Raw genomic sequence first — 26,447 nt, 5'->3', positions numbered from 1 at the left:
TCTGCTCTTAGTCATTACTTTCTTAGTATAAACAATCAAACTGAACTTTGTAATAATATTTGAAAGAAGAAAGAGTGCAAGATCTTGGAGTCCTAATGGTTATAGAAAAGGGAGTCAGTGCAGGAGCAGAGTGTGCAGAACAGAGTGGCTATGAAGTGCTGGGAGCCAATTTCACCAGTTTCACAATTTTGCTTCAGGTCAGTTCTGGGCACAGGGCACGGGTCCAGCCAGGTATGTTCTGTCTATGACATGGGCATGAGATGTTCTTAAGGCAATAGGAAGCAGAGGAGACTCAGGGTGAGGGAGGACCTGATACAGGAACAGCCCCTTGTGGCAGATTGGTCTTGGGTGACTGAACAGAGTCAGCCATGTATCAAAGGCACTGAAGGGAGCTCAGGTCAATGGGCAGCACCTGGACTTCCAAAGGAGGAGAATGGCCAGAGTAGTGGCTCCTGGCTGTAAGAAGCCCAAAGAGGCAGCTCTAAAGACCCAGGCTTTTCCTGGGGATAGGAAATGTCTCAAAGGTAAAATTAACTGAGTCTGAGCAAACTGGCAGGGGTCAAGGCCAGGGGTACAGCTTCTGAGAAGAGCATTCCTTGACCAGGAGCCCTTCTTTGGCAGAGCCCGTCTGGATCCTGGGGTAACACACAGAAGTCAAAGATTAGTTTGGTTGACAGAATCTTAGGTTTTGTTCATATCAGCATGCCTGGCTGATGGCACCATGACACTAAGATATTATATGCTTCTCAGATCTTGGTCCAAGAAGAAACTTTTATAAATAAATATTCACATAGGAATGAATCAATTTTATAAATATATTTGATAAAAATGAATACATACTGAATATATTATGGAATCATAGATTAATGGACTATTAGAACTTTGGATCTCATGAACTTTTCTTTCCTGCCTCTCCTTATTGCTTTGATGGACAAACAAACCCAGAAAAATAAAGTTGAGTGTACAAGCTCAAGCAACAAGTCTATGCCCTAAAATGAGTTCCCCTTACCCTGATATCTCTCTCAGCCCAGAGACATAGGAACAAAGCATATTTAGTGTGTGTGTCTAATGAGGACTTCTGAGCAATCAACCCGAGGGTCACCCAAACTTGGCAACTAGGTCTGCCCTGATCCCTGTGGAAATCCTGATGTCCAGGGATGGACGAACCTATTAATTTGCTCCCAATCATCCAAGCCTGGCTGGGGAGAGCCACAGGGTCTCATGCTAGCTGTCCTCCAGTGAGAACAGGTCCCTCGATCCCCAGCCCCAGCTGTGAAATTCCCACCATCCAGGGTCCAATGCAGCGTCTACAGAGATGGGGATTCCCTGAAAGCATCTGACAGCAGCGGACAGCAGCCAGGTAAGAAGGGCTGGGAAAGCCGGTGAGGGCACAGTCACACCCCGCCACAGACAGTTCCGCATGGACACGCGCGCAGAGACCCACCAAATCCCTTTGCATCTAACCACATGCAGAGCGGGGAGCATCTCTTGGTCTGCCACGTGCAGCCTTCTCCCGAGCAGGATGTGCTGAGCAGGATGTGCCGTCCTCTGCAGAAGAGGCAAGCACGTGGCCACGGAGGCAACAGAAAGGGGAGCAGTGGAAAGGGAAGGAGACAACGGGGCTTGTGGTGCTAGGATCGGTGACTGCAGGCTCCTAAAAAACCTGGCCAGAAGCTCAGAGCCAAGAGCCACTCTTTCCCACCCCAAAGAGGGATTCTCTCAGACCTCCAGGACCCTCCATTCCACCCCTAATCTCCACCTTTGTGCCACATGCTTCCCCGTGTTCATCCACTGTGGCCTGTGACCACATAAGGAAGCTGCCCCAGGGGAGGCTATTGGATGCCATGCAGAGCCGCACGGAGGGGTGCTGGCTTGGGCTGGGTCCAGGGCCTGAGCAGCCTTAGTTTCCAGGTCCAGGATCACAAACACTCAATGCTGCAGATACGTCCGATGTCTCCGCCACAGTCACTCGGCGACAGACTCACAAGAGATGAAAGCAGGACAGCAGACTTCAACATGGTTAAGTTGTAGCAACCGAACGTTATTGCCAAGGGGGCTGGCAGGAGCACTCTCTCCCTCTAAGGAAGCCGTGTGGTAAGTTGAAGCCAAATCCAGAGGCTGGGTGGTGAGTGTCCACTCAGAGTAAGAGGCGTTTACAACATGACCCACTCACCGGGAATCTCAATGTGTTGGAGTTTAAACCATGAACTAGTAGCATTTGTTTTCTAGTAACTAATTACTGGCCGCTTTCATAAAAAAAAAATGTCCTGCCACACCCAGCGTTTTCAGCATCATACGTTATAAAAATCCCTCTCAGTCAGAAACATCCCCAAACGTCAGACTCTCCTGCCCCCTCTCCCAGTGTTTCCTGGCTGCAGGATGGGGTGGCGGGGACGTGGCTTGAGCCTCGGGCACTGCGTGCTTTCTTCTTCTGGAGCCAATCTCCCGAGGTGGGCCGAGGAGGAGGGGGATCCAGGCGGGGCCGACTTTCCTGCACCGTGTGGGGAAGCTGCCCCTCCTCTCTCGCCGTCCGGGCTTCCCCGGCCGTCCCCGGCTGGCTGTGGCCGGGGTCCGGGCTCCGCTCTGCGGACTCCCGGCGGAGGGCTGTCCGGGAGCCCCTCTCCGTGAGGGGCTCTGAGGTGGCAGACCCGGCTGTCACTCACCCCCGCCCTGGGAGCCCCACGCGAACGGCGTCCGGGCTGCAGTGTGCGGCGTGTCACGGCCGGTTCCCCGTTCCTCGCGGGGCTCACCTCTGCCTCGGGAGCGGCGGGACATCCCAGGCCGGGCGCCTTCCACGGGGCCCGCCGGCCCACGCCCCTGTGGTGGCCCTGCCAGCGCGTAGGGGCTTCTCCACCAGCTCACCTCGGCTCTACTCCCTCTTCTCCGCTCAGAGAAGACAACGTCGGATCAAGAAGTCCGTTAGCTCAAGGACGTCCTTCAAGCCAGAGAACCAAATGACGGGGTCCCCACCATGCGAGCATCTCCCATCTTTGCAGTGATTCCGCAGAGCTCGCCTCCCGCGGAGCCGGGGAGCGGGCAGCCCTCTTTCCTCTCCCGGGGGTGTGACTGGAGGGCCTGAGCTTTCTCCACAACCACCGCTCTCTCCTGTCTCGGTCCTTCCAGCATGTTGACTTGAGGACGGGAGAGGGCGCCGGCTTTGCCCCGGTCAGATCGTCCGGCAGACACTGACGGGAAGTAGCCAACGCGGACGCTGGCAGCTCTCTCATCGTAGAGTCTGGAGTATTCACAGCTAGTTTTCCTGTGCCTTCAACTTATCCACGGTTTACAGACAGTAGGAAAAACCCACTGCCATCCCGCTGTAGCTCTTTCCCCTTCTACTGCCATTTCCGTTATGGGGAACTAAGACCAGGCTCCTCAGGTCTGCTCTTCGGGGTGCAAGGACAGAGGCGGCACAAACACTGCTGTGCGTTTTCCTTGGTGCCACGCCTAGCCCCAAATTCCACACTCCACCTGAATCAGCCTCTCCCGGGAGCATCTTCCTTCGGTAAAACTGGACACAGCCTAGGACTCTCTTACCACCACGTAATCTGTGCTATAATTTGTGAGAAAATGACTTCAGATCTTACCGATTTTACACGGGTTTTGCCGTTTAACTCTCAAGATGCCAGGACTCTTCACTGTCGCCAGGCGATCTACATCCTACAACCTGTCTCCTAAAAGTACCGTCTATACCACCTTCAGCCCGAGCAAGTTGAGAGGCCTGGGCCTTTGCTCTCACCAGAAATGCCATCTCCTCTCTTGTTTATTATCCAAACACTGTGAATTCTTGTTTTTCCCTAACCCACGCCCCTTTAAACACTGTGACTCCTTTAAGGATTATTGAAACCACAATGTTTTGAAATAGTATTGATTTCTAAATGCTGGCATTATGGTTTAGATATATCCCATGATTTTGCTCTCTATAAATCTCTTCTTTCCCTTCTAAAAATAATACTGATTTTCTTATTTTGTGTAGCATAAGGGGGAAAAGAAGTCTCTTAGCAGAACCCTGCACATAGAAACCTCACCAGCATGCTTAGCTCAACCAAGCCAACAAGGACGTTTTGATGCTGTGCAGTTCCTAGGTTGTTGAGGATGAACCATCAGGGAGATCCTTCAAAGCCTCTGAGCAGTAAAATCCTGGGAAAATGTAAGAGACCTAGAATGAATTTGAGGGAGTTGTATAAAATAACACTTCATCAAGGTAAAAGAATTTATGACCTTCAACAAATTTCTAAATGTCTTTGCTTTTACTTTTTCCTTCTGCTAAATGAAGCTACTTATATCTACCTGGCAGATTTTAATATGGATAAAATCAGAAAATGCACATCAAGCAAGAGCACAGTGCCTGGCACTAGGTTAATCAACAAATGGTAGCTAATCAAAATCTGGACGTGAAATGAGGGAGGAATGTAAAGAAAGGGTTTTTTTCTCTTTTAGGACTGCTAAATGTTATGGATCATATCGGTTGGGAATGTCACCTAAACTCTGAGTCTCTGGTACTTATTCATAACTCATAGGGTAAAAAGAAAGAATGTATGTGAAAGTACTTTGTACAGGCTGGGTGCAGTGGCATGCCTGTAATCCTAGCATTCTGTGAGGCAGAAGCAGGCAGATCGTTTGAGCCCAGGAGTTCGAGACCTGCCTGAGCAAGAGCGAGACCCCGTCCATACTAAAAAAATAGAAAGAAATGATCTGGACAACTAAAAATATATAGAAAAAATTAGCAGGGCATGGTGGCGCATGCCTGTAATCCCAGCTACTCAGGAGGCTGAGGCAAGAGGATCGTTTGAGCCCAGGAGTTTGAGGTTGCTGTGAGCTAGGCTGACGCCACGGCACTCTAGCCTGGGCAACAGAGCAAGATTCTGTCTCAAAAGAAAAAAAAAAAAAGTACTTTGTATATACTAGCTGCTTAGTAAATGTTAGCTAAATATAAATTAAGCTGTATGTAGTCAAACATAATTAAACATTATGAAAATGAACCAGCTACTGATGTCACTAAAACTAACTCCATGGAATTATCTAACATGAATTAACTCTCAAACAAAACAAAAACTCAACCATAAAATTTTGCTCAAATGGTGACATATTATCACCAGTCTCATGTAATTTTATATTTGAAATGATATTAATAAACCTTGGATCTGGTGTCATTAAAAATGGCAATCTCTAAACAATGGATGGAGGCCAATAAACTAAATCTTTCTTCTAACCACATTTTGCTCCCTCACAGACATGGACAGAAACAACCAGACTAGAGCCACAGAATTCCTTCTCCTGGGACTCTCTGGGCAGCCAGAGCAGGAAGAGGTTCTCTTCGGGTTGTTCTTGTGGATGTATCTGGTCATCATCACTGGGAACATTCTCATCATATTGGCCGTCAGCTGTGACAGTCATCTTCATACACCCATGTACTTCTTCTTGGCCAACCTCTCTTGTGTTGACATCTGCTTTTCATCAGTCACCATCCCCAAGATGCTGGTGAATCACATGTTGGGAAGCAAGTCCATCTCTTACGTGGGATGTATGACCCAGATCTACTTCTTCATCACTTTCGGCAACATGGATGGCTTCCTCCTGAGTGTGATGGCCTATGACCTCTATACAGCCATCTGTTGCCCGCTCCATTACACCATGAGCATGAGGCCCAAACTCTGTGTCCTTCTGGTGGCCATGTCGTGGGTCATTACACACCTGCATGCTCTTCTACACACTATTCTCATAGCTCACCTCACGTTTTGTTCCAGCAATGCTGTGCACCACTTCTTCTGTGACCCTGAGGCTATTCTAAAGCTCTCTTGTTCTGATACCTTTATCAATGATCTGATGGTCTTCACTGTGAGTGGATTGATATTTGTGACGCCATTTACATGTATCATTGTTTCATATGCTTACATCTTCTCTACAGTACTGAAGTCTCCATCTGTCCGTGGGATAAGGAAAGCCCTGTCCACATGTGGATCCCACCTCACTGTGGTGGCCCTGTTCTACGGGGCAGTCTTGGGGGTCTATATGCGCCCTTCATCCTCCTACTCAGTTCAGGACACGGTGGCCACTGTCATCTTGACAGTGTTGACACCGCTGCTCAATCCCTTCATCTACAGCCTCCGGAATCATTACATGAAGGGAGCCCTAAGGAAACTAACTTTTAGGAGACCAGTTTTGTCAAGATTCTAGAATTGGAAAATTTTAGAATTGAGAGAACTGAGAACAGAGAGACTGGGGCCCAATAGTTGCAAAACCCACCCATGACTAATTAGTGATGTGTGATCATGATCAAGTTTATGAATATGAGGCTGATGAGCACTCGTACGTCATAAAAGCATTTATCCCTTATCCATATAATGAGCTAATCTTAGGACTCTCAGATACAGATAAAACTAGACTGAGACCCAGGTGCATTTAGGTGATTGATACAAAGTGACACCTCATTGCATTTTTAAGGGTCGATCTAGCAATGTTATAAGATACCAGTCACAAAAATGGCTTGGAAATTGCATATGCCAACTGAGAGCCACATATAGCAACTGAAGTTTCACCAATATCACCCCAATTATCTTATTGTGCATAATGTTAAATAAAATAAGAGCTGACACTCACCAAATACTGTTAATATATTAAGGACTATTTCTGCATTATCTTACTTAACTCTCACACAACCTCATGATGTGAGACCAAAAATATTCCCAATTTATAGGAGGAGGAAATTGAATCACTAGAGAGATTAATTTGCTCAAGCCTACAGAATTAATATTAGGGCCAGGATGGTCCTGAACATTTTGCTCAAAGAGATCCAATGATTTTCTTTTTGTTGTTGTTATTTTTATTTTTATTTTTTTGTAATTTGCATACAATAAAATTGATCTTAAGGGGGTTGTATACTTCTGAGTTTTAAGACATATATAGATTCATGTAACCACCATAATTATCAGGATACAGAGCAGTTCTGTCACCTCGAAATATTCCCCAATGCTGCCCCCTTGTAGTGAAATCCTTCCTCCATTCCTAACCGCTGGCAGTCATTGGTATGTTCCCTACCCCTAGAGTTCTGCCTTTTCCATAATGTCATATAGAAGGAATCATAACGTGTATAATCTTTTCACTCTTTCTTCATTCAACATAAACCCTTTGAGATTAGTCCATATTGCTGCAGGTATCAATAATGTGTTCCTTCTTTCTTTCTCTGATCCTTCCATTGATGAAATAATCCCTTCCTTTTGCAAAAATCTATTAATTTTGCATTTCACTCTCTCCATTTTCTAATTATATTCAACTGATGTGCATGAAGCATTCAGTATTGTGCTTCTCCAGTTGGGGCATGTGAGTCACCAAAGGAATGCATCCTAATGCCAGTGAGTATTTGAAGTAACCTGATAAAGTTGATGCACTTTTTGGACTGTTAGTTTCATTTAAGAGGTGATTTGAAATATAATAGACTATATGTTGGTGTGCAAATTTATATGACTCATTTGGTGTCATCATATTCTTTCTTACACTACACATATCTTCACATATGTCTCCTCCTCATTGTTACATTATGGACTCATTTTTAACAAGTACCACAGTTCACACTTTGTGTCCTACCTACAATGTTCAGTTCAGTTTTTATTCCTCTTCAATAAACATGAGTTAAAGAATCAGTGATGATGTGGTAAACAAAGCTGAATGGGAAATTGAGAAGTGAACATTCCTAGATACCAAAAACCATAGTGATGCAATGGGAAATTGGTGGAACTGAAGTCCCCACTAGGTTACTCCAGGATTTGGAAAGATTTCACAGTATGACCTCACTGAGTCTGGGATCTAGAGAAACAACAGGGCTGAATGGAAAGAGTTATGATTCAGAATATAGAATTCATTGGTCAATCCCTCTTTTCCTCAACCTGTTGTCAAGAGCTGGGTTTGAGGAGGATAGGAATGGAGGTGTGGCAGTGCACTTACTAGAGGGTACACAGTCAGGGGGATAATCAGTCTCTGTGCTCTATCCACAGTCTCCCTGGGATTGATCTCAGAGTAGAACTCAACATACACCAAACTGGAAGGCCTGCCTGAAGAGGGAGAGGAAACCCCCAAACATTTGGCAGCATGGAATGGGTAGAAAGACAAAAGGCTGTCTCTTGCTCCCAGCCCTGGCCTTGGATGAAGTTTACGTGCTAATTATTTCTGCATGAGCCTCAGGCAGTTCAACTCCCTAAGATGCTTAACTGCCCGGTGGCTGAGGGCCATCTCTTACTCCTTTTCTCATACTCTGAGAATCCGCTCAGATGAGAGCTATGAAGGCAGAGAGAGGAAATGTGCCCAAATGCTGTACTGCTGAGGCCCGTGGGTATTTTCTGAGGTAGGGACTTCAGTGCTATGAAGGCGGATGCCGTGGGTTCCTACTTCTAATCAACTCAATAGTTACTCAAGAAACAAACATTTTTTCTAAGGTTTGCTATGGGCCAGGCACTGTGTTGTTACTGGGTTTAACAGGTAAGTTGCTGTGGTCACAGCTCCCCAACCTGGAGGCACTCGTACAACCTAAATCCATTACAAATTAAAAAGAAGTATCATGGCAAGCATCTGCCTTGGTCTCTATCTAAGCCACTTGTGTTTGGATATTTGCCCTCCAGATGTGTCATTTAGCAGACAGGTTGAACCATCAGAGATCAGCTCTCCTGCAGCTAGGGCTCCCAGAATGCACCTCTCCCTCTTCCCCAAAGTCAAGTCCCACCCAGAACTAATTCGCCATTTGGAGACAGCTCTCTGGAAACCAAACAAAACTTAGGGAGAAAAGTTCAACTTCAACTTAGTGCATGTTGAAATAAAGATTCACTCTTCACATCTCCCAGTGCAATTCATGGAATATAAAAAGTGGGAAGAACATTGGAAATCAGCCAAGAGGTGGGGTTGAAAGAAGGGTCGACTGCAAAGAGGAAAATGGAATTTTAAGAAGAGGTGGAAGTGTTCATGATCTTGGTTGTTGTTGTGGCTACACTACTGTATATATTTGTCACAACTCATACAAATGTACGCCAGAAAGGATAAACTTTCCCTTATGTAAATTATACCTCAATCTTTAAAACTTTGAGTTTAAAAATTCTAATAAGAACTGAAAAAGTAGATGACAGTGTCGATATCAAGAAAATCACAAATCCCTATATGTGTACATTGAAGAAACTTTGAATAAATAAAATGTCAAACTATATACTTGGATGAAAAAGCCTTAATATTGTGAAGCTCAACTCTCTTAGAATTAATCTATAAATTTGACACAATCTGAACCAATTTTCCATAGGAAAAATAGGAATTTATGGATATTGCCTTAACATGTTAAAATACACATACTTCAATTCTAAAGCCAGCATTTTACTTAATGAGGAAACACTAAAAACATTCTCACTAAAATCAGTAAGAAGGTCAAGATGTCCACTATCTCTGATCTTACGCAGTATTAACCTAAGGTGTAAGCCAAAGCAATTAGACAAATAGAATTGGAAAATAAGGAGCAAAACTATCTTTATATCCAGATGATAGGATGGTACGCTTGCAGATTCTTTGAGGAACAATAGTAAAACTGAATCAAACAAATGGAAGAATTCAGTAAGTTACCAGAATGTAAATTAACAAATAGTATTCGATAGCCTTTATATATATATATATATATATATATATATATAAAATAACTAGTTGTAAGATAGAATGGCAAAGGAAACCCCATTTATAATAAAGTATGAAACATAAAACAGTTAAGAATAAAGTTAACAGGCCGGGCGTGGTGGCTCACGCCTGTAATCCTAGCACTCTGGGAGGCCGAGGCGGGTGGATCGCTCGAGGTCAGGAGTTCGAGACCAGCCTGAGCAAGAGTGAGACCCCGTCTCTACTAAAAATAGAAAGAAATTATATGGACAACTAAAATATATATATACAAAAAATTAGCCGGGCATGGTGGCGCATGCCTGTAGTCCCAGCTACTCGGGAGGCTGAGGCAGTAGGATTGCTTAAGCCCAGGAGTTTGAGGTTGCTGTGAGCTAGACTGACACCACGGCACTCACTCTAGCCCGGGCAACAGAGTGAGACTCTGTCTCAAAAAAAAAAAAAAAAAAAAAAAAAAAAAAAAGAATAAAGTTAACAATTAATGTTAAAAACCTCTAGGAAGTGTAAAACACATATAAGTAGAATCAAACAAGGGAATATATTCCTTGTCCTTAAATCATTTAACTCAACATTACAAAGATGTCAGTTTCCCTATTTTTCCACTAATTTAGAAGCTGTAAGAAGTAAGATATCAGCAAAGTTTTTTATCTGGAGTCATAAAGGTTTGTACTAAAATTGTAAAGAAAAAGATATATGTCAATATAGCTAAGAAACTGCTGATAAAGAATAAAAACAAGGGGAGAACTAGCCATACTAGATATTAAACATACCATAAAGCTATTGTGATCAAACCAGTGATTAGTCAAAAACCTCAGGAGATTAAAAGAGAAAGTTCAGATATAGACCCAGATGCAAAATGGAGACATAGGAATCTAGGGGTTGGTTCCTCTACCAAACAACCAGTAAAGGAGAAAAACAAATTATAATCCTTCATTTCAGAACTCTGGATCCTGATCAGACAATTATAACAATCAGGGAGTGCTTGATGAAGAAAAAGGCTGCAGTTCTTTGGTTAGCTGGTGACATACATGAAACCCCATCCCTTAACTTTCCTGTGTCTGTGGGAATAGTAGCCCACATTCCTGGAGTGGCTGAACAGTGACAGAGTGGGCAGTGGGGACCTCATCCTACAAAAATCTGGGGTTGTATGTTTTTGATGGTCTTGTGGATCCCCGAGAGGATGCCATAGATGCCTAGCTTGCTCTCAGCAATCTGGACTGCAATGCCTTTCTTCAGTGGCACATATCAGAAGATGTAAGGAAACAGTACCTTGTCCATTTTTTCCATTGTTTTGGAACCAAACATTTAAGGAAATCATTGTCAGGTCACTGGATGATTGCAGAGATAATGGAACAGATATTTTAGTGACCACATGCCATGAGGAATACACACTTTGCAAATATGTTGGAAAAGTCACAATTGGACAGCTCCAGCCCTCAACAAGGAGAAATATCAGCAATCCCTGTAAGTAGGGAAAATTAAATTTCCAGAGTCGCCAAAATGTTATTCTCAGAATATAGAGTTCTCAACATCATCAAACATTGCAAAGCATACCAAATAAAAAATACATAGCCCATTCACAGGGGAAAACTTTCACAGAAGCCATTCTTGAGGAAGCCCAGACATTGGAATTACTAATCACAGTTGTTAAGCCAACTGTCTTAAATACACTCATGAGCTAAAGAAAACCATGAATAAGGAACTAAAGGAAATTAGGAAAATGCTATAAAAACAGAAAAATAAAATCAATAAACAGATACAAATTGTGGAAGGAAACCAAACCGAAATTCTGGAGCTAAAAAGCACAATAAATAAAATAAGAAATTCACTAGAGGGGTTCAACAGCAGCTTTGAGCAGGCAGGAGAAAGGTCAGCAAACTGGAAGATAAGACAATGGAAATTATACAGTCTGAGGAGCTTATACAGTCTGAGAAGCAGAAAGGAAAAAGAATAAATAAAAAGGAATGTAGACTGAGGAAACTGTGGAATGCCATCAATATAACAACAGAGGCATCAAAGGAATCTCAAGAGAAGAAAGAGAGAGATAATGAGACAGAAAAAAAATATTTGTGGAAATAATGCCTGAAACATCCCAAATCTCATTTGTGTGAAGGAGTAAAGGGGTAAAGAACAAAACAAAACAAAATACCCCAAATCTCATGAAAGACATGAATATATACATTAAGGAAGCTCAACAAACTCCAAGGAAGATAAACTCCAAGAGATCTACATCAAGACATGGTATAGTCAAATTGTCAGAAGCTAAAGAGAAAGAGAAAATTTTGAAAGCAGCAAGAGAGAAGTGACTCATAGCATACAAGAGCTTCTCAATAAGATCAATAGCTGATTTCTCATCACAAACCATGGAGGCCAGAAGGAAGTGGGATGACATATAGTCATGTGCTGCATAACCACAGTTCAGTCAACAATTGTATACCATGGAATAGTACTCAGCCATAAACATATAGTGAACTAATACCTTTTGTAACATCCTGAATCGAACTGGAGACCATTCTTCTAAGTGAAGTATCACAAAGAATGGAAAAATAAATGAACCACGCAGCAGTCCCCAAACTTTTTGGCACCAGGAATCATTTTCATGGAAGACAATTTTTCCACACATTGGGGGGCACAGGAGGATGGTTTTGGGATGATTGAGAAGCAGCAACAAATACCTCCCAGAAGGAATCCCAGGTGGAGATAATTACTTCTTTGGGTATACCCTACTGCCCTGGTGGGGAGTGGCAGCTCACCAACATGTGCTTTGCAACCTATCTATAACCTTAAAAATGCTAGCTAATGAAACTGTATTAGCAATAGCTGCTCAACAAAATCTTTGAACTCTTTTTTTTTTAATTTTTTTTTTTATTTCAGGAAATTATGAGGGTACAAACATTTTGGTTACATGTTATGACTTTTTCACATCCCAGCCATGATTTGAGATGTGCCCTTCCCCCTCTACAATGCTCACCGTGTCCATTAGTTGTGCATTTACCCTCCCCCAGCCCCCTTTAGCTCTTGATAATCGCATTGCTCTTGAATATATTTTAGCAGAACACGAGGGTGTTTGTGTTATAGCTAATTCCTCATGTTGCCCTTATATTAATACCTCCACAGAAGTGGAGACACATGTTGATAAAATTAGACAACAAGCTTAGTGGTTACAGCAGGTTAATAAAGATGATCTAGGAACAGGAGATTGGTTTTCAGAACTATTCTCTTGGATTCCTCAGAATATTTGTTCCACTCTTTGATATTTTTCTTGATTTATCTCATTACAAATATATTAATTAAATGTAGATTAAAATGTTCTTTTAAAACAAAAACCCAAAACACTCAAGTAATTGTACTACAGACTCTCAATAATACACCTATGACTCAAGAGTACGTTCAACAACAGGCTCAAAGTTTTATTTCTCGAGCCCTAATGAGACCTCACTTCAGCAAAAAGCAGCTAGATCGATCGACACCCTGATTCCCCAAGACTGAGGAATGAGCCAAGAAAAATGGGGGAAATTGTAACCAGTTCTATACGCAAAAAAATGTTTTCTCAATAATGTGCTTGGTTTCCTCATATTTCAAAGGCGTTTTCAGAGTTCACATTGTGGCTGGGGCTGGCAGCTCTAAGTGGCCTTGACAGCAAGATTTATCTCAGCCCTGGTAACTTCACAGCTTCAGTCTCAATTAGACAGGCAACCCTTTAGTAAAATTTGCTGATGAGAACTTTGTAACTTTCTGTTGCACTGACGCATTCTCTTTCGAGTTTCTTTCCGAGGAATGGTAGAACCTCCTACAAAGCCTCACACCATCAGCTTGTCTGGAGAAGAGAAGAGAAGAGAAGTCACAGTCCACCACAGACGGTGCCTGAAGACCCACTGAGCCTGTGCCTAAAGCTCAATGAAGGACCAATATTAACCCGCAGCTCCACCCAGAGATCGACTTATCTGCCATTTTCTGATCATGGGCTCTATGAATTGGCACGATTTCTCCCTGCGCTTGCGTGCCCTACACTCCACCCCAAACGCACAATGATGCCCACCCCGCTCATGCATTATTCATTTCGTCTGCAGGAAAATCCCCTGAACCTGCTGGTCAGGGAGGTAGATTTGAGGCAACTCATAACCTCCCCCTCCCTGTTGACACATCCATAGCAAAAAATTCCTCCTCACAATCCTCACTGTCTCAGTAATTGGCTTTTTGTGCAGCGGGCAACATTGAACCCCCTCTGTGGGTATGTTAACACAAACCCCTCCCACTTTCACCTGAAACCCCGCCCAAATCAGGCTCCTCCCAGCCTTTGCTCCACCTCAACCACCACTAATCCCCACCTCCTTCTCCACTGCACAGCCTGCAAAGCTGGCCTACCTTTCCCAGTCCACTCCGGGGCTCAGGCCCCAAGCCTCAGCCTTTTCTGCCCCTCCTTTTGTCCCTAAAAGGTGAGGGACCTGGCCCCTGGGGCGGGGGCAGATCAGGTGGTGCCGGCACCAGCCAAGTCCACCTTGCTCGCAGGGAGCAGAGGTCCTGGAGACCTGGAGTGGCCGGGGATGTCACTTGGCTTTCCTCTTTACTTACTTACGCCTCCCTCTGGGCACCCACATTTTGGGCAGCAGGGGCAGCCTCACATCCACGAGGGAGGTTCCTTGACTTCTGCCTGGGCTCCCTTCCTCTCCGCACTCCGCCTTTCTCCCACCCTCTTGGCTCCTCCTCCCAACCCCACTGTTCTCCCTCTTTCCTTTCCCCTTCCCAGCCCTGGAGGTTGGAGAAGCCAAACTGCAACCATCTCGAGTCTGTGTCTTAGTTTTTAATAAAACAGTTTAAACAGTAAAGAAAAAAATAAAATGAAATAACTAAGAATAGGAAAAAGCTCATAGAATAAGGACATAAAGAAAGAAAATATTTTATACAGCTATACAATGTGTTTGTGTGGGTTTTTTGTTTTGTTTTGTTTTCATGTCAGACGGCTAATGTGCCCACGTCATGACGAGGATTGAGGGAGGCACATCTCACGCATGTGTGTGAACACCCAATCATCATGCTTAGGAACTAGAAAAGGATCAATGTGTTTGTGTTTTCAGCTGAGTTATTAAAAAGTTTATAAAGTGTAAAGTTACAGTCAGCTAATAGTAATTGATTATTGAAGAAATAAATACTTTTAAAAGTATTTAGCTTATGTAGTTAGCTTATGTGTACAGTGTTTATAAAGTCTATCCCAGAATTTACAGTAATATCCTAGACTCTCACGTTTACTCACCACTCACTCACTGACTCTCCCAAAGCAAATGCCAGTCCTGACAGCTCCTATACAGTGTACAATTTTTTAATCATTTATAACATACTTTTATTGTACTTTTTATGTTTATATACGTTTAGATACAGAAATACTTACCATTCTGTTGCAATAGCCTACAGTATTTGATAGCATGTGGTACAAGTTTATAGCCTAGGAGCAGTAGGCCATATCATATAGCCTAGGTTTGTAGTAGGCTACACCATCTAAGTTGGTGTAACTACACTCTATGGAGTTTGCACAATGATGAAATTGCCTAATGATGCATTTCTCAAGACATATCCCCATCATTAAGTGACATATGACTCTACTTAATGTGCTGAAAGAAAAACTGTCAATCAAGAATTCTATATCTGGCAAAACTACCCTTCAAGAATAAAGGAGAATTTAAGACATTCCCAAACAAACAGAAGTGAAGGAGTCCCTTACCAGTAGATATGCCCTGCAAGAAATGCTAGAGGGTGTCCTTCAGGCTAACATGAAAGATGCTAGACAGTAACTCAAGTTTGTAAGAGGAAATAAAGAACACTGATGATGATACACTGAAGAAACTTGGTAAAAAACAAAAAGAAAAAAAAGAGCACTGACGAAAGTAACTACATAGGTAAATATGGAAGCCAGCATTATTGTACGTTTCTCTATCATTTAAAAGATGAATGCCTAAAACAACAATAAATCTATATTAATGGGCACACAATGTCTAAAGGTGTAATCTGTGATAACAATATAAAGGTGGGGGACAGAGATGCATAGGAATAAAGTGTATACTATGGAATGTCCGGCAGCTGTGGCGGGGGAAGAGGATGGGTGTATACATACATAATGAGTACGATGCGCACCATCTAGGGGATGGACAGGCTTGAAGCTCTGATTCGGGGGCGCCAGGGGCAAGGGCAATATACGTAAACCAAACTTTCAGATCCCCATAATATGCTGAAATAAAAAAAAAAGAAAGTTGAGTTGGTATCAGTCAAACTAGATGCTATAAGTTTAAATTTTAAATTATAATTTCAGGGTAACCACTAAAAAATTAAAAAAAAAAAAAACAGAAAAAGAGAGAAAGGAATAAAAAAAACTCAACTAAATAAAAAAAAAGCGATAGGAATGGAAGAATGGAGGAACAAAAAAACAGAAGACGTGCAGAAAATAAATAACTAAATGGCAGAATAAATCCTTTTTATCAGTAATTACATTAAATGTAAATGAATTATTCACTCCTATTAAAAAGCAGAGACTGGAAAATTGGGTAAAGGATATAATCCATCTACAACATATGTTCGTTTTGTTTTGTGTGGTTTTTTTTTTTTTTTTTTTGTTAGACAGAGTCTCACTCCGTTGCCCTGAGTAGAGTGCCGTGGCGTCAGCCTAGCTCACAGCAACCTCAATCTCCTGGGCTTAAGCAATCCTTCTGTCTCAGCCTCCTGAGTAGCTGGGACTACAGGCATGCACCACCATGCCTGGCTAATTTTTTTCTATATATATTTTTAGCTGTCCAAATCATTTCTTTCTATTTTTAGTAGAGATGGGGTCTCACTCTTGCTCAGGCTGGCCTCGAACTCCTGACCTCAAGCGATCCACCCGCCTCAGCCTCCCAGAGTGCTAGGATTACAGGCGTGAGCCACCGCGCCCAGCCTACACTATATGTTCTTAATATATGAAGAACTCCTAAAATGGTGGGGAACTTCCATTTCCAGCCGTATCAGGGTAACTGTAGCAGACTTCCTATCCCCTTAAAAACAACCTAAACACCCTGGAAAAAGTTTCTGGACAAACCATATCAATTATTGAAAGTTAAAAGGTGGAAAAGATATGCCATGCAAACAGTAAGTATATAAAAACTGGTATGGTTATATTAATATTAAACAAAAATTGTTTTGGAGACAAGGTCTCATTCTGTTGCCCAGGACAGTGGCATCACTATAACTCCCTGCAACCTAATCTCGTTGCCTCAGGCAATCTTGCATCTCGACCTCCCAAAGTGCTAGGATTACACGCATGAGCCACCATGGCACATAAAAATAGATTTTAAAGAGGGAAATATTTCCAAAAATAAAGAGACAGTTCAACGTGATAAAAGGGTCAGTTCAAAAGGAAGACATGATAATCCTAAATGTACAAGCACCAAAAGAAGACTTCAAGACACACAAAATAAAAACTGATGAAAGTAAAAGCAGATTTTAATAGCCTTCTCTCTGTAATTGGTAAAACAACTAAACTAAAAATCAATAAGGATAGAGAAGAGCTGAATAAACTTATCAAACAACTTGACATAACTGACAATAAGCTACGCTGCACTTTCCTATCAAATGCACATGAATTATTCAACACTATACATCAAACTTATATATTACGTTCTCTGACCAAAACAAATTTAAATTGGAAAACATTAAAAGTAACACATCTACAAAATCCCCCACATAATTGGAAATTAAATAACATAATGGAAACAAATATTTTTAATTGAATGATAATGAAAATAAATTATATCAAACCTGTATAATGTTTATGGGGAAATTTGCCATTTAAAATGCTTACATTAGACAAAAAGAGAGAAAATTTTGAAATCAATGATCTATGCTTTCAACTGTAAAAGACAGAAATAAAAGAAAGAAAATATACACAAAGCAACATGAATGAAGTAAATAATAATGTTAAAAGTAGGAATCAAAGGGAGAAAAAATATATTCCTTGGAAACAGAAACCAAAAGCCAGCAGTAGTAGCAATATTTAGATTAAACAGACTCAGTTAACAATAAAAAGACATAAAGTCAGCATATAATGATAAATGATGAATTCAGTATGAGGATATAATTCTAAATATTATATGCACCTAACACTGGGGCATGCAGATATATAAAGCAAATATTACAGGGTCTGAAGGGAGAGAGAGACTCCAACACAATAATAATGCATGACTTCAGCACCTACTCTCAGCATTAAACAGATCATCTAGACAGAAAATCAACAAAGAGAGGAGGAGGTAAGATGGTGGACGAGAAACACCACCAGCCAGAGCATCTCTGCAAGAAGGAGAAATTTAAGATGAAAGAGGAAAAAAACAAACAGATAAACATAGATGAGATGAGAGTTGGAAGGAAGGGTGCCTGAACCTATAGGAGACTCCATGGGACGAGGTTGCAGAGCAGAAATGGAAGGAGGAAGACATCAGCAGGGATTAAGCCCCAAAAGGTTGGAGACCAGCAAGAAGGGTACTTAGAGAAGTTAAAATTCCCCTCCTTTACATCTCAGACTGCTGGGGGGTGGTCCTGAGTTACTAGAGAGACCCCCTGACACCAGCCCAGAGACTGCTGCTGCCAGTGAGTGGAGAGCCTCTTGCAGACAGAGCAAAAGGCTCCCAGCTCCCTCAGGGCACCTCTTGCCCTGCATACTCAAGCTGGTGAGCAGGTGCCATATTGCTTCTCTACCCACTGGATGTCTTTGTTCTGCCTGGGGGACCTCAACTCCTCAGGATGAGTCTTGCTTATCTGACACAGACATTTGTCAACTCCAGCCCAGACTCCAGGAGCCACAGGGTTCCAGTGGGTCCTGGGAGAACTGCATGACTCCAGAGCCCCATCATTGTAGGTAGACTGCCTCCTAGACAGTGGGTCAAATACAACCAGTGTGCAGTCCTTCTTCCACCTAGTCCTCTATTCTCCCCTTCCATTCCCCAACTCATGGCTGCCAAGAGAGACAATTTAGCCACAACCAGGAGGCATCCCCTGGGAACTGGGCTCTGACATTTTCCACTGGAGCCCTCAGTGGACTGAGGAGTGCTCAGACTGTGAACTCCCTACATGATGGCCCTTCCTGGTGCTGCTTGCCTGGTGACTCTAGCAGAGCAGGGCAAACTCCAAGGCAGAGGGACATTGATCAGCTTTGGCACCCTGTGGGTGACTTCCAACCAGCATTCTTCTCCCTGGCATGATCAGGGATTGATCTGTGGGGCCCGGGCGACAGGTCTGCAGGCCAGATCCTGTACACCCAGGTCTCAATCGCATTGCCCGGGAGCACAGAGGGGATATTTGTGAATTAGTCTACTGTGGTGTGGAAGCCTGTGGGGGCAGATCAGAGTGAGTCCTAGCTGCAGTGCACTCCTCGGGTACCTCTCCTTCCACAGGAAGGCCATACTCCCAGCTCAGGCTAGGATCGAAGGCAGGGAATCTCCCAGCCCACATGACAGCCAGAGGGGAGCTCAGTTGGCTTGAGGTCCTCCTGCCAGCAGAGGCCTGGGAGAAACTGTGGAAAAGGGGAGGGTGGAAAGGAGCAGGGTCTCCTCCAGACTGCCAGACTGAGGGTCTCAGACAGGCCCACCTTCACACGCATACATTCTGGTTGAATGGGGCCACTTCAGCCCCTCCCTGGCAGTTTTGCCCAGACTCAGGGAACAGAACTTTGAGCCCTGCTGAAAGCATTTGTGGAGATTGAGGGCAGGTTTGCCCAACCCAGCCCCACCCAGCATCCCTCTCCCACCTTCCCCTGATGAGGTGGAGAATAAGAACCCACCTGGAAGTCCCAAGGCCCCAGCCACCACCTGGGGCACTAGAGTGCCTCTCCAGAGGAACAAGAGCTGATCACAGGACCCAAAAACAACACTGCAGCTTGTTCCTTCAGGTAAGTGCCACCTACTGACAGGGAGGTCAATTTGCATGCCCTTTTACTGCATCTACTGATTCATCATACAGGGTGTGGTCAATTCTCTCCCACAAGTACCACTAAACTGGCTCACAGACATGTCATTATCTAAACGAAAATCCAAAGAAAAGAAGCAACAGCTGGTGCAGATGAGAAGGAATCAGTGAAAGAACTGTGAAAGTATGAAGAATCAAATTTAAAGGACACCCCCAAAGGGAACATCAGCTCTCTAGCAATGGGTAGCAACCAAAATCAGAACACTGAAATAACAGATGAAGAACTTCAAACATGGATTGTAAGAAAACTCAATGAAATGCAAGATAAATGGAAACCCAACACAAAGAAACCACACACACACACTCACACACACACACAAAAGAAATTCAGGAAATGAACGGAAAATTCACTAAAGAAATTGAAATATTAAAGAAAGATCAAACAGAACTTCTTCTTCTTCTTTTTTTTTTTTTTTTTTTTTTTTTTGAGATGGAGTCTCACTCTGTTGCCCAGGCTAGAGTGCCGTCGTGGCGTCAGCCTAGCTCACAGTAACCTCAAACTCCTGGGCTCAAACAATCCTCCTGCCTCAGCCTCCCAAGTAGCTGGTACTACCAGCATGTACCACTGTGCCCGGATAATTTTTACTGTATATATTTTTATTTTTCCATGTACTTTCTTTCTATTTTTAGTAGATACGGGGTCTCGCTCTTGCTCAGGCTGGTCTTGAACTCCTGAGCTCAAACAATCCGGCCGCCTCAGCCTCCCAGGGTGCTAGGATTACAGGTGTGAGCCACCGCTCCCAGCCCAAACAGAACTTCTTGAAAAGAAAAATTTATTCAAGGAATTACAAAACAGTGGAAAGCCTCAAGAGTAGGCCAGATCAAGCAGAAGAATGAATTTCAGGGATTGAAGATGCCTTTCAATTAAACAACTCAGTTGCAGAGATAGAGCAGAGAAAGAAAAGAAAAGAACAAAGCCTATAAGAAATGTGGGATTTGTGAAGAGAGCTAAGGTGAGAATCAGGCATCCCTGAGGGTGAAGAAGAAAATACACAAGGGTTGAATAATCCATTTCAGGGAATAATGGAGGAAAATTTCCCTGGCCTTGCTAGAAATCTAGATATCCATCCAGATACAAGAAGCTCAAAGGACTCCTGGGAGATTCATTGCAAACAGAAAAACACCACGACATATAATAATCAGACTTGCAAAATAAGCATGAAAGAGGCCCTCCTATGAGCCATAATGTGAAAGTAGCAGGTAACCTACAAAAGAAAACCTATCAGACTAACTGCAGACTTTCCAACTGAGACCTTACAAGCCAGAACGGACTGGGTCCCCATTGTCAGTCTTCTCAAACAGAATAATGCCCAGCCTAGAATTTTGTATCCTGAAAAACTAAGTTTCTTATACAAGGGAGAAAGAAAGGCCTTTTCAGACAGGGAAACATTGAGGGAATTCATCAAGACAAGACCTGCCCTCCAGGAAGTTTTCAGAGCAGTGATACACACAGATCAGCACAATAGACACTCACTAGTGTAAAATCATCCAAAAGCTAAAGGTCCAAGACCAGATACCACAATGGGTCAAGAGAGAAAACAAAGCAACAATGTCAACTCAAAGGATGAACAGAAATCTGTCCCACTTATCAATTCTTTCAATAAATGTGAATGGCTTGGACTGCCCAAAAAAAGAGACATAGGCTGGCAGAATAGATAAATATACACAAGCCAAGTATCTCCTGTCTTCAGGAAACACAATCCACAAGGATTCACTTAGACTCAAAGTGAAGAAATGGAAAACAATATTCCATGCGAATGAAAACCAAAAGAAAGCTGGTGTAGCAGTTCTGATTTCAGATAACTTAGTTCAAATCAACAAAAGTAATAAAAGACAAAGATGATCATTATGTCATATAATGGAGAAGGATACAATTCAAGAAGAAGACAACAATTCTAAATATTCATGCATGTAACTCAGGTGCACCCAGATTCATAAAGCAAATCCTACTCTATCTAAACAAAATGATAAACAGCACCATGATACCCATGGACTTCAACACACCTCTGACATAATAGGACAGGTCCTCCAAACAGCAAATAAATAAAGAAACAGTTAACTGAAACAGATCTGTAGAACAAATGCGCCTAACAGACATTTACAGAACATTCTACCCAGAAAACAATGAATATACGTTTTTCTCACCAGCTCATGGGACATTCTCTAAGATTGACCATATTCTAGGCCACAAAACATGGCCTAAGGAATTCTAAAAAATAGAAATTATACCATGCATCTTCTCAGACCACAGTGGAATGAAGTTAGAAATCAACTCCAACAGAAACACTCATCTCTACACAAAGTCATGAAAACTAAACCACCTTTGCTCAAGGAGCAAATTAAGATGGAAATCAAATGATCCTTTGAATTAAATGATAAAGGGGACACGGATTATCAAAATCTCTGAGTCACAGCTAAAGCAGTCCTGAGAGGACAATTTATAGCCATAAATGCCTACATCCCAAAGACAGAAAGATCACAAATCAACAATCTAATGAATCATCTCAAAGAAATGGCATAGGAGGACCAAACCAATTTGAAACCCAGCACAACAAAAGAAATAACCAAGATCAGAGAAAAACTAAATGATATCAACAATAATAAAACCACACAAAAGATTAATAAAACAGAAAAATTGTTCTTCAAAAAAAAAATTGACATGCTTCTCAATAGATTAACCAGAGGCAGAAAAGAAAGGAATCTAATAGGCTCAATAGGGAATGAAAAAGGAGAAATGACAACTGATACCACAGAAATACAAAATATCATCTATGAACACCACCTCTATGGACATAAATTTGAAAACCTGGAGGAAATGTACAAATTCTTAGAAACACAAAGCCTCCTTAGGATTAATCAAGAAGAAATGGAATTCCTGAATTGAAGCAGCAATACAAAACCTTCCTAAAACAATGTCCCAGACCAAATGTTTTCACACTTGAATTTTTCCAGACCTACAAAGAACTAGTGCCTACCCTGCAGAAATTATTCCACAACATCCAGAAGGAAGAAATCCTCCCCAACACGTTTTATGAGCCAACATCACCCTGATACCAAAACCAGGAAAGGACTCAACACAAAAAGAAAACTACAGACCAATACCTTTTATGAATGTATATGCAAAAATTATCAATAAAACCCTAACAACATGAATTTAAGTGCTTATCAGAAAAATAATCCATTATGACCAAGTGGGCTTCATCCCAGAGATGTAGGGACAGTTCAACATACACAAATCTATAAATGTAATTCACCACATAAATAGAAGTAAAAACAAAGACCATATGATCCTCTCAATAGATGCAGAAAAAGCATTAAACAAAATGCAGCACCCTTTTATGATAAGAAGGCTTAACAAAATAGGCATCAATGGCACTTGCCTCAAAATGATAAAAGCCATATAGGACAAACCCACAACCAAAATCATACTAAATGGGGGAAAATTGAAAGCATTCCCGCTTTAGGACTGCAACGAGACAAGGTTGCCCTTTATCACTTCTAGTCAACATCGTGCTAGAAGTCCTAGCCAGAGCAGACAAGAGAAGGAAATGAAGGGCATCCAAATGGGGACAGAGGAGGTCCAACTTTCGCTCTTTGCTGATGATATCATGTTATCTCTAGAAAACCCCAAAGATTCTGTCATGAGACAACTGGAATTGATAAACAAATTCAGCAAAGTCTCAGGTTACAAAATGAATGTACAGAAATCAGTAGCATTCCTATACACCAACAACAGTCAAACTGAGGACCAAATCAAAGACTTAATACCCTTTATAATAGCAACAAAAAAATAAAATACCTAGAAATATATTTAACTTAGGAAGTGAAAGATCTCTATAGAGAGAACTACCATACACTCAGCAAGGAAATAGCAGAGGATATAAACAGATGGAAAACCATACCATGCTCTTGGGTCAATAGCATCAACATTGTTAAAATGTCTATACTACCCAAAGTGATCTACAGATTCAATGCAACCCCTATTAAAATACCAACATCATTTTTCACAGAGCTAGACAAAATAATTCTATGCTATGTATGAAAACAGAGAAGATCCTATATAGCAAAACTATCTTACGCAAAAACAATAAGTTGGGAGGCATCAATTTCCCACACTTCAAGCTATACTACAAGGCTACAGTAACCAAAACAGCATGGTACTGGCACAAGAACAGAGACATAAAGTGATGAAACAGCACTGAGAATCCAGATATAAAACCATCATCATACAGCCATCTGATCTTTGACAAAGCAGACAAAGACATACACTGGGGAAATAAACCTTATTCAATAAACGGTGCTGGGAAAACTGGATAGCCACATGTAGAAGACTGAAACAGGATCCACACCTCTCGCCTCTCACAAAAATCAACTCACTATGGATAACAGACTTAAACCTAAATCATGAGACCATAAGAATTCTAGAAGAAAATGTTGGACAAACTCTTACAGAGTTTGCGTAGGCAAAGAATTATGAAGAAGATCCCAAAGGCAAGCACAGCAACAACAACAGAAAGTAAATCCTACCTGATAAAATTAAAGAGCTTCTGCATAGCCAAGGAAACTGTCATGAGAGCAAATAGACAGCCTACAGAATGGGAAAAAATATTTGTATGCTACACAACCAATACCGGGGTGATAACTAGAATCTACATAGGACACAGGAAAATTAACCAGAAAAAAATCAAACAACCCCATTAAAAAGTAGGCAAAAGACATGAACAGAAACTTTTCAAAAGAACAAACACTAATGACCAAGAAACATATGAGAAAATGCTCAACATCTCTAATCATCAGGGAAATACAAATCAAAACCACAATGAGATATCACTTAACTCCACTGAGAATGGCTTTTATCAAAAAGTCCCAAACAACAAATGTTGGCATGGATGCAGAGAGATAGGAACACTCATACACTGCTGGTGGGACTGCAAACTAGTACATCCTCTACAGAAAGTAATGCAGAGATACCTCAAAGAGCTACAAGTAGAGCTACCATTTGATCCAGCAATCCCACTACTGGATATCTACCCAAAGGTAAAAAAAAAAAAAAAAAAAAAAAACCCACAAAAAACATTCTATTAAAAAAAACATCTGTACTTGAATGTTTATAGCAGCACAATTCACAATTGCAGAGATGTGGAAACAACCCAAATACCCATCAATACATGAGTGGATTAATAAAATGTGGTGTATATATACCATGGAGTATACTCAGCCACAAAAAACAATGGTGATCTAGCACCTCTTATATTACCCTGAAAGGACCTGAAGTCCATTCTACTAAGTGAAGTAGCACAAGAATGGAAAACCAACCATGACATGTACTCACCATCAAATTGGTACTAATTGATCAACACTTATGTGCACATATAGTCATAACACTCATTGGGTATTCGGCAGTGGGGAGAGAGGAGAAAGGGATGGGTATATTCACACCTAACGGTGCAGTGTGTACTGTCTGGGTGATGGACACACTTCTAGTTCTGACTCGGGCAGGGCAAAGGCAATATATGTAACCTAAACATTTGTACCCCCATAGTATTCTGAAAATTAAAAAAAAAAAATCAACAAAGAAATATTGGATTTAAACTTAAGTGCATTAACAAATGTACTTAATAGAAATTTACAGAATATTTTATCCAACAGCTGCAGAATACACATTCTTCTTATCAGCACATTAAATATTATCCAGCATATATCATATATTAGGTCACAAAACAAGTCACAATAGATTTTTAAAAATCAAAATCATATCAGGTATCTTTTCAGGCCATAATGGAATAAAACTGGAAATCAATACCAAACGAACTTTGGGAACTACACAAATACATGGAAGGTAAACAACATGATCCTGAATGACCATGGCGGGGGTCAATGAAGAAATTAACAAGGAAATTTAAGAATTCAAGCAAACAATTGGAAATGGAAACACAACATACTGAAACTTGTGAGATACAACAAAGGCAGTGCTGGGAGGTAATTTCATAGCAATAAATGCCTACATCAGTAAAGTAGAAAGATTTCAAATAAACAATCTAACAATACACCTCAAGGAAGGTGAAAAGCAAGAATAAAGCAAACCCAAAATTAGTAGAAGGAAAGAAACAATAAAGATCGGAGCAGAAATCAACAAAATATAGATTTTGAAAAATAACACTAAGGACCAACAAAACAAAAAGTTGGTTTCTTGAAAAGATAAATGAATAAACTGCTAGCTGGACTAACCAAAAAGAAAAGAGAGACAAACCCAAAGAAATGAAATCAGAAACAAAAAAAGGAGACATCACAACTGATACCACAGAAATACAACAGATCATCAGGGACTATTATGATCAACTACATGCTGACAAACTGGAAAACCTACAGGAAATGGATAAATACCTGGTATAGGGAAAAATGCAAGTTCCACACCACATGAAAGGAACACCGTGTTAGCCTGGAGTGCTCAGCAAATTGTTACAAAGTAGATTAAGCAAGTACCAAGATAACTACTGGGCCCAGTAGACATGCCCAGCACTGTCTTGGGCAGCTCAGCACTTTCTTGCCCTGAGATGGCCAGCTCAGACAAGCCCCTACTGCTTTAAAAATGCTTTCACTCTCCTACAGTGCCCTTAGCTAGTTGTAATCCTAAAATCCTCACCAAAGGGAAAACTGTAATATCATTAACATAACAGGGGTGGTGTGATGGCCCATGATGATGGTACTATGCATGGGTGATTTGTTTCACTGTGAACAAGCAATGATACAATGTAACGGCTCAGTATAACTCCTTGGGAAGGGATTTAAGACAACACCACAGGGTAGGCAGATGCAGATTTTGCATGTCAGGA

At 41.8% G+C, this 26,447-nt stretch overlaps 1 protein-coding gene and 1 non-coding gene across 2 annotated transcripts; one reads left to right on the top strand and one right to left on the bottom strand.

Annotated features, from left to right (window-relative positions):
- Window positions 1-5,235: 5,235 nt before the first annotated feature.
- On the top strand, window positions 5,236-6,177 carry LOC138385872 (olfactory receptor 1f45-like). Its single transcript, XM_069472068.1, has one exon. It carries the CDS (start codon window positions 5,236-5,238, stop codon window positions 6,175-6,177), a length of 942 nt encoding a protein of 313 aa, XP_069328169.1.
- Window positions 6,178-14,587: 8,410 nt separating this feature from the next.
- Window positions 14,588-14,691, bottom strand: LOC138389043 (small nucleolar RNA U13). Its single transcript, XR_011234483.1, has one exon. It is a non-coding gene; the product is annotated as a small nucleolar RNA U13 (small nucleolar RNA).
- Window positions 14,692-26,447: the final 11,756 nt, after the last annotated feature.

Source organism: Eulemur rufifrons, chromosome 7 (genome assembly GCF_041146395.1).
Source record: "Eulemur rufifrons isolate Redbay chromosome 7, OSU_ERuf_1, whole genome shotgun sequence".
NCBI lineage: Eukaryota > Metazoa > Chordata > Mammalia > Primates > Lemuridae > Eulemur > Eulemur rufifrons.
The sequence above is the reverse complement of the archived record's forward strand: the minus strand, read 5'-3'. Positions and strand labels throughout refer to the sequence as shown.